Genomic DNA, 9,538 nt, shown 5'->3' with positions numbered 1-9,538 from the left:
CAATAGGCACGTAACCTGCCACTCCAAATTGGAGTTTCCCAGACACTTTGATGTAAACACTCTGGAGCAGATCAAACGATGAAACAAGTTTATTAAGTCAAAGAGAGAGATTTGAAGTCAGTCCAAGCAATGAGGCATACAAGACAGAAATGTTTTCAGGAAAATAAAAGTTAAAACACACCTGGAGCCTAACTTAACAAACTAGATCCAGTTTAAGCAAAGTTTCTCACCATGTGCTTCCACCTGTTTTAATGACCAAACGACTCAGGGAATGGCCCCTTCTCCAGCTGAACGAATGCTTCCATTGTCTCTTCTGGTGCCGTGAATGCGATGGTCAGGGAGACAGGAATGGGGCCCATTAGGATGTTTGTCCCTCCTTTTTATAGTGCACATTTGAAGTCTATCTAAATAATGGAGGACATCTTAGAATAGTTTACCATGTAACAGAAAGGAGTTTTTAAATATAATTATAGCTCCATTAACATCCAGCCCATTTTCGAATCTATCCCGTTCGCTTCATCGGGACTTGACAGAAACTTAAAATGTGCCTCAAATAGGTCCAAACGTTCCACATCACAGTTCTTTAAAAACATTATTCATTCATAGAATCATAGAATCATAGAATATCAGGGTTGGAAGGGACCCCAGAAGGTCATCTAGTCCAACCCCCTGCTCGAAGCAGGACCAATTCCCAGTTAAATCATCCCAGCCAGGGCTTTGTCAAGCCTGACCTTAAAAACCTCTAAGGAAGGAGATTCTACCACCTCCCTAGGGAACGCATTCCAGTGTTTCACCACCCTCTTAGTGAAAAAGTTTTTCCAAATATCCAATCTAAACCTCCCCCACTGCAACTTGAGACCATTACTCCTCGTTCTGTCATCTGCTACCATTGAGAACAGTCTAGAGCCATCCTCTTTGGAACCCCCTTTCAGGTAGTTGAAAGCAGCTATCAAATCCCCCCTCATTCTTCTCTTCTGCAGGCTAAACAATCCAAGCTCCCTCAGCCTCTCCTCATAACTCATGTGTTCCAGTCCCCTAATCATTTTTGTTGCCCTTCGCTGGACTCTCTCCAATTTATCCACATCCTTCTTGAAGTGTGGGGCCCAAAAATGGACACAGTACTCCACATGAGGCCTCACCAATGTCGAATAGAGGGGAACGATCACGTCCCTCGATCTGCTCGCTATGCCCCTACTTATACATCCCAAAATGCCATTGGCCTTCTTGGCAACAAGGGCACACTGCTGACTCATATCCAGCTTCTCGTCCACTGTCACCCCTAGGTCCTTTTCCGCAGAACTGCTGCCTAGCCATTCGGTCCCTAGTCTGTAGCTGTGCATTGGGTTCTTCCGTCCTAAGTGCAGGACCCTGCACTTATCCTTATTGAACCTCATCAGATTTCTTTTGGCCCAATCCTCCAATTTGTCTAGGTCCTTCTGTATCCTATCCCTCCCCTCCAGCGTATCTACCACTCCTCCCAGTTTAGTATCATCCGCAAATTTGCTGAGAGTGCAATCCACACCATCCTCCAGATCATTTATGAAGATATTGAACAAAACCGGCCCCAGGACCGACCCTTGGGGCATACCACTTGATACCGGCTGCCAACTAGACATGGAGCCATTGATCACTACCCGTTGAGCCCGACAATCTAGCCAGCTTTCTACCCACCTTATAGTGCATTCATCCAGCCCATACTTCCTTAACTTGCTGACAAGAATACTGTGGGAGACCGTGTCAAAAGCTTTGCTAAAGTCAAGAAACAATACATCCACTGCTTTCCCTTCATCCACAGAACCAGTAATCTCATCATAAAAGGCAATTAGATTAGTCAGGCATGACCTTCCCTTGGTGAATCCATGCTGGCTGTTCCTGATCACTTTCCTCTCATGCAAGTGCTTCAGGATTGATTCTTTGAGGACCTGCTCCATGATTTTTCCAGGGACTGAGGTGAGGCTGACTGGCCTGTAGTTCCCAGGATCTTCCTTCTTAAAGACAGCTGTGACATTGGAATAGCCGTTACTGTCGCTTCTCCATCACGGTCTTTGGAGCTGAGGCTCTCATCTTTCCCAGGGTTTGAATGCGCCACTGCATTGTTTTAAGGGTAGATTCCCCAAGGACGATAAATAGCCCACACTCCAGTGACTTATTGATTAGAAAACAGGCCAGTAAGGTCATTGGACTCCATGGCACATAGAGCATCCCACCATTGCCATAGCCAGGCTATCAGAAGCTTTGCACTTAGGTAAAGTATTTGCAAACACGCATCTCCAAAGAAGCTAGAGCCGTCTTCAGGCATATAAGGAGCAACCAAAGCTTGCACCATTGAACAGAAGCAAGTTAGACAGAAACAACGCGGAGTCCAGTGGCACCTTAAAGACTAACAGATTTATTTGGGCATAAGTCAGACAGAAATCACCCATACCCTCTGCAAAACATTTTCCAAGCATCAGTGTCTTTCTTCAAATTGCAGGGATACAGCCTTTGAGAGTGCTTATTTAAGAAGGTTTTACTTTCAATAAGACATTGGTAGGGGTTTAAATGGAGGTTTATTGCTATAAAGAGAGAAGGGAGAAATTCCCGCTTTTATGGCTTTTGATAAGGATGTCAGTGTCAGCCTCCTAGAATAGAAGTTGTCATAAAATATCAGGGTTGGAAGGGACCTCAGGAAGTCATCTAGTCCAACCCCCTGCTCAAAGCAGGGCCAATCCCCAATTTTTGCCCCAGATCCCGAAATGGCCCCCTCAAGGGTTGTACTCACAACCTTGGGTATAGCAGACCAATACTAAAACCACTGAGCTATCCCTACCCCCACCTCTTTGGTCCTGAATACAGAGTACTTAGACATTCCTTTCAATCAGGACTCTTTAAACCACAAACATCCTCCTTCCTTTGTTCTTGAGATAATCTCATCCCTCTACCAGACTGCTGTCCTGGCCTTTGATAAGATCCAATTGGTTTGTTTGCCTTTTGACCCAAGTGGCTTTAACACCTGCCATTCCCAGTCTCTTTACAACTTGCAACTAAAGACTTCAATTAATTATTGCTCACAACAAACAATGCTAATCTACCTTTTCAAAACATAGCACAAAAGAAGAGAGTCTAGAGAGAGAAAGGTTTCAGAGTAACAGCCATGTTAGTCTGTATTCACAAAAAGAAAAGGAGGACTTGTGGCACCTTAGAGACTAACCAATTTATTTGAGCATGAGCTTTCGTGAGCTACAGCTCACTTCATCTGATGCATACTGTGGAAACTGCAGAAGACATTATATACACAGAGACCATGAAACAATACCTCCTCCCACCCCACTCTTCTGCTGGTAATAGCTTATCTAAAGTGATCATCAAGTTGAGCCATTTCCAGCACAAATCCAGGTTTTATCACCCTCCGCCCCCCCCCCCACACAAACTCACTCTCCTGCTGGTAATAGCCCATCCAAAGTGACCACTCTTTTTAAAATGTGTATGATAATCAAGGTGGGCCATTTCCAGCACAAATCCAGGTTTTCTCACCCCCCCCACCCCCCTCCAAAAGCCACACACACAAACTCACTCTCCTGCTGGTAATAGCTCATCCAAACTGACCACTCTCCTTACAATGTGCATGATAATCAAGGTGGGCCATTTCCAGCATAAATCCAAGTTTAACCAGAAGGTCGAGGGGGGGGTAGAAAAAAACAAGGGGAAATAGGCTACCTTGCATAATGACTTAACCACTCCCAGTCTCTATTTAAGCCTAAATTAATAGTATCCAATTTGCAAATGAATTCCAATTCAGCAGTTTCTCGCTGGAGTCTGGACTTGAAGTTTTTTTGTTGTAAGATAGCGACCTTCATGTCTGTGATTGCGTGACCAGAGAGATTGAAGTGTTCTCCGACTGGTTTATGAATGTTATAATTCTTGATGTCTGATTTGTGTCCATTTAAAAGAATAAATGTGCCGTAATTGCACTGCCAGAACAGTGGCCTTCAAGTTTGTTAAGGAGATCATTCCTCGCTTTGGATTCCCCCTGTGGATGGAATCTGACAACGGGACACATTTCACGCCAAAAATCATTCAAAGCATCTCACATGCTTTACAGATCCCCTGGAAACTCCAAACGCCCTGGAGATCGCAAGCCAGTGGTGTAATGGAGCGTACCAATCAGACCCTTAAACGGCATCTCTCAAAAGTGTGCCAAGAAGCCTCACTGCGATGGCCTAATGCTTTGCCCCTCGTCCTACTTCGTATCCGCATTCTCCCTAAGGGTAGATTAGGGCTTAGTCCCTTTAAAATTATGTTTGGAAGGGCATGGCCTATGAATGGCACCCCGGTTCTGTCAGGGGAATGGGAGCTAGGTAATGTTTTTTTGTCTCAGTATATGTGTTCCCTGTCTGCTGTTCTCTTGTCTCTTCACAGGTATACCAAGGATTCCCAGCCTCTCCCCTTGGACTCTCCCATCCACTTCTTACAGCCTGGTGACTCTGTGCTTGTTCGCACCTGGAAAGACGAGCCTCTCCAGGAAAAGTGGAAAGGACCCTATACCGTCCTGCTGATCTCCCATACAGCGGCAAAGATCGAGGGACACAAGAACTGGATCCATCACTCTCGTCTGAAGGCAGTACCCGCCCCCTCGTCAGCAGAACAGTGGACCGTCCAACCTGCTGACTCCTCATCTAGTGACGATCTCGGGCTAAAGCTACTGTTTAAAAGACACAAATAGCGGGCACCTTAATGCTAAAATGGGCCCACCCAGGTACTGGAGACCCCGGGTTGGAAAGACTCTGGTAATAATTAATTGGGTAATATTGTTATTCTCTGTATTGTTATTTCCAAACTGTGCATATCGGGAGCATAACTCCTTTGTTTCGCTTGCGCACCATGTTGCTACTTTAACAAACCAGACTGATTGCTGGGTATGTGCTCCATCTCCACGGTCCCCCAAAACGGGAATGCCCCTTGACATGCTGCCCTTGACCCCAGCAGAATTAGCCGCCAGCAAAGAGCAGGAAAGAACGGACTCGCCGTTCTGAAATAAGACCTCTTTACAGCAAGCCACCTATCAGAACCAGGAGTATTCAGTTGCAGTACTCACTGAGGGAGTGTAATGTTTTACCGGAAACCAATCTGATTACTATGGGCGTCCTGTGGAAAAAAGCTCCTGTGTTATTACACAGTGGGCTAATGGGTATTAAATAAAGACCAACAGGGGAGGACAGCAGTGTGGGTGTAATTGTTCCTCCACTTTTAGAAAAACTCTTACAAATAATCTTACCACAAAAAAAAAAGGTTTGGAAATATAACTTGCCGTCCAGTTAATATCTCCAGTGTAGCAAGCCAATGGTGGGTTTGTAGTGGTCCCTATGGCAAGTGTAATTTGAACGGCACAATTAGAAACGCCTCCACTTGTACCCAATCAGAAGGATGGGATGCCCCCCTAGGGGCATATGAACTGTTTGGATAAACAGCCAAAGCAGCCTTAAATATCCCAGGAATCCCCTTAAAACACAGTCCTTACTGGGCCCTACAGGGTCATCATTTTGTGTGTGGCCGAAAGGCTTACAAGGTGCTGCCAGCCAACTGGACAGGTAGCTGTTATATAGCTCATGGAGTTCCTCATCTGTCAATAACTGCCACACTGCCGGAGACACCTCCGTTAAGTCACAAAAAAAGACCCTGCGGCAACTGACTATGGCATTAAAGGGCAATATAAAGAATTCCCTCACAACCGAGAAGCTTGTAGGGTGCTCTGTACTGGAAATAGCGCCACTGTTTTCCGGGCCAGCCATGGCATGCATAAGCCGCTATACTGTAAGGCTGCAAATGGTACTTAAGAAAGTTGACTTTGAGTTAGAGGACTCGGTTAGTAATTTAAAGTCAGCAGTGAAAATATTAAATAAAAAGGTACAGCAGCTCAGGACGTTTTCCCTCCAAAACAGGCTGGCTTTGGACTATCTCTTGGCATCCCAAGGAGGGGTTTGTGCCCTCGTTGGGCCCCAATGTTATATATATATATATATATATATATATATATATATATATATATATATATATATATATATATATATATAATAGCAGTTATAAAATCTATAAAAAGGTGGTACAGGCTGAGGCCCATGCCCGAGCACAGGTTGCCTATACTGCCCCAGAGAGCGATTGGTTGCAAACCTTGTTTTCAGGCTGGGGTTTGTCATCTTGGCTTGGTGGTTTATTTAGCCTGTTATTAAAATTTCTCTTTCCTGTATTGCTTGTATTAATGGTATTATGCTGTGCAGTATCATGTGTCAGGGCCCTTTTGCAAAAGTTAATAAGTCATTCTCTTCAGGGCTATCACAAAGTGCTTATGCAAAATCCTATTATAAAAAAATAAGTAGCCCAAGTAAAAAAACTCAGAGCCAAAGCTGTTAACTGTTCTCAAAGGAGGGAGTTGTTGGGGACACTGGGCCATGGCCACTAGGTAACTCGAGGGGATGGAAGACCACGAGTGTTGATGAAGCCCCCTCGCACTAGGCCCAAGTGTCCTTGCCCCCTCCCCCCGCCGCCCCCCGCCTGGAGACACTCGCAGCAGTTCTGCGTACTAGGCCCAAATGTCCTTGCCCCCCCCCCCCCCCCCCAGCCTGGAGGCACTCACAGCAGTTATGCCAAGGATCTGCAACAATATGTTGCAGAGTCAGACTGCCTGAAACTAAACAAGGCCAAACAGGGCAAATATATATAAAAAAATGCTAAATAAAGCAGCTTTATGAATAGTTTAACAAAGAATACAAAAAACAAAAAAACTAGCTGGTGACTAAATTGGCTGGCTATATAGATACTTAGGGCAGCCTGCTATTAAATAAATATGCTAAAAATATATATATATATCTAAAAGCCTGTGAAACTTCCTGCTCTGTGTGCAGGATTTGAGATTCTATTCTCCCTGTACCTTTTTAAAGCTTCAAATAAACTTTTCTGCTTCTCCACCCCATTGTAATTATTGGGTAAAGCACACCGGGTAGCGAACCAAACCCTGCTGTTGTTTTGCCTCTCGGCACTGGGTGCCGGCAACAACCCTGTCTCCATCCATCTCCCCCCTCTCCCCACTGCAGGTAGATCCAGTGACAGATATAGCCATGGCTTCGAGGGGACCCCACCCCGCGCTCCTGCTGCCCCTCGTCCTCCTGGCCACCAGCCTGGCCCAGCTTAGAGAAGGCACCAGCTACTCGCAGTTCTTGAACCAACACATTGAATTCCCCAAGAGCAGTGCCTCCAGTGACCAGATCTCCTGCGAACTCATGACACAGCACCAGGGCCTGACCCGCCCTTTCGGTATAACCGGCGACACCTTCATCCAAGCCGCCACCAACCAAGTCCAGGGTGTTTGCAGCAGTGGAGGGAAACGGGTCCGCGACAACGTCTATAACAGTATTGCACGCTTCCACATCACCACATGCCAGCTAACATCCATTTCCCCACTAGGGCACTGTATCTCCAAGGCTAGAATCCGGACCCGCAGGATCCATGTGACCTGTGCCCAGGGGCGGCCTGCGCACTTAGACAGAGTCCTATAGTCAGAGTCCTGCCCAGGCGCTGGCCACAGGCGGAGCAGGGGGGCCCCGGCTCCCCCACTTTGACTCCTGGGCAGTTCTCTGTCACTCGGGGCTCTCCTGCCTCGTCCCTGCCCATCCTGGGCAATCCCTGCCATGAGTCTCCACAGGGACATTCAGTGTCTTCCCTTATCCCACAGGCCGGCAGCTTGGAGCCTGTGGGGCGGATTTCCCAAGCCAGGTGCCCAGTTCCCATCCACACGAGTGAAAATCTGGGCACCCAGCCTCCCCAGCTGGCACTGAGATCCTCAGCCTGAGCCCAGAGCCCGCCTCGCTGGGTGCCCATTATACAGTACGGCCACCCCCTCCCACCCGGCATGCATTAGGTATCGGGGGCAGGTTGTGGGGAGAAGATTGTCCCAGACAGGGCCCTGAAAGCTCTCCCGGAGTTTTGTTTCCTTCCTGCTTCTTGCAATAAAACACTTTCCTGCCAATGCAGAACGAGTCGGTGTGTTTGGGGGGCTGGGAGCAGAGTCACTGTGCATCTGCGGATCTCAAACCCTCGGGCTATTTTGGGAATATGACTAAGAGTTTGGCTACACTTACATTTTATAGGGCTCTAACTTGCTGGCTCAGGGGTGTGAAAAATCACCCCCCTTCGTGCAGCAAGTCAGAGCGCTTTAAAGCGCTAGTGTAAACAAGCTCTGAGCGCAAGGAGCAGGGCTCCCAGGTCTAGGAGCTGATCCCCCCATGGAGGTGGATCACCAGGAGCGCTGGGAGAACCCTCTCTCCCAGCGCTCCTTCGTGACCACACTCACACTTCCAAGCGCTGCCGGAGGAGCGTTCCCGCGACAGCGCTTTGAAGTTTCCAGTGTAGCCATGCCCGAAGTTGTTCAAAGGGACCAGGGAAGGGATTTGGGGGCGTGCCCCTTTGCTAAGCAGTGACCATGATCAAAACCAGGTCAAGGGGCCCAGCTGGCTCCAGGGATTGTGGAATGCAGTCTGAGGCCTTGCCTTTTTATGGGGCACCCGCTCCAATCCAGATGCAGGTTGGGGCAACTCACTTACTCAGTGGGGCAGGGAATGCAATACAGGGCCGTTACCCAGAAGGGGGCACCAGTCCTCACAGGTTGCGGGCCCCAGCATGGCCCCAGATGGGCTGGTCAGTGACTGCAGGGGAATGGGGCACAGGAAATGTTTATTTTTGGAGTACCAGATACAGTGTGGGCCCAGCTCGGCAGGGTCTGCCTGGCTCCAGGTGAGTGTCAGGGAGGGGGATCCAGGAGCAAAGAGGACTCATCTGAGGTTTGCCAGTGAATGGCTCGTCTGCTTGCAGCCAAAGTCCCCATGGGGCTGGAAGGATCCCCAGGCCCCACGGCCACCTATGGTGCTCCATCCCAGAGGGGTTTGCAGTGCAGAGGCAGAGCTGGCCTCTCCTATCCCTTCCTGCTTGATGACTCTGTATACTGCTTAAGTGTAAATTCAGCAAAGCACATGTTCCTTTGTTCGAGACAGGCCTGTTTGCCGACCTCAGTTTGGAACATGTGGTAACAACACCATACAGTGGAATCTTATAACTTCACACACAACGTTGCCACACACATTTTATCCGGACAACAATGATCAGCAAATTATGAATTTTCAAATGATCCCTCACCAGGCATCCTATCTACAAAGATTATTACAATAGTGTGTGGGGTATGGACATGGGGTATATTCTGTCATGTCCCCCAAACGGGGAGGGGATGGCAAAAACTAGGGGGATCAAGGATGAATGATTAAGACCATCTGGGGTATGATCAGAGACATGGGTTGATCCCAAAATCTGTTTTAAAAGAATTGGTAGAATCAGTCAACCTTAAGAGAAGCTTTTTTCCCAGGGTTGTATCTCAGGAACCACAGCATCAAGTAACCCCAAATTTGGATTAATAATCCTACCCCACGTCCCCAAGAGATGAAACACATTTCAAGTCCATCTAAATAATGGAGCACATTTTAGAAAAGTCACCGATGTAACAGAAAAGAGTTCTTAA

General features: G+C 47.5%; 1 protein-coding gene across 1 annotated transcript; it reads left to right on the top strand.

The window, feature by feature from the left end:
* Positions 1–7,091: 7,091 nt before the first annotated feature.
* Positions 7,092–7,822, top strand: LOC140897228 (ribonuclease). Its single transcript, XM_073309623.1, has 2 exons — positions 7,092–7,481; positions 7,706–7,822. Exons 1-2 carry the CDS (start codon positions 7,092–7,094, stop codon positions 7,820–7,822), a joined length of 507 nt encoding a protein of 168 aa, XP_073165724.1.
* The last annotated feature ends 1,716 nt before the right edge of the window (positions 7,823–9,538 follow it).

Source organism: Lepidochelys kempii, chromosome 13 (genome assembly GCF_965140285.1).
Source record: "Lepidochelys kempii isolate rLepKem1 chromosome 13, rLepKem1.hap1, whole genome shotgun sequence".
NCBI lineage: Eukaryota > Metazoa > Chordata > Testudines > Cheloniidae > Lepidochelys > Lepidochelys kempii.
The sequence above is the reverse complement of the archived record's forward strand: the minus strand, read 5'-3'. Positions and strand labels throughout refer to the sequence as shown.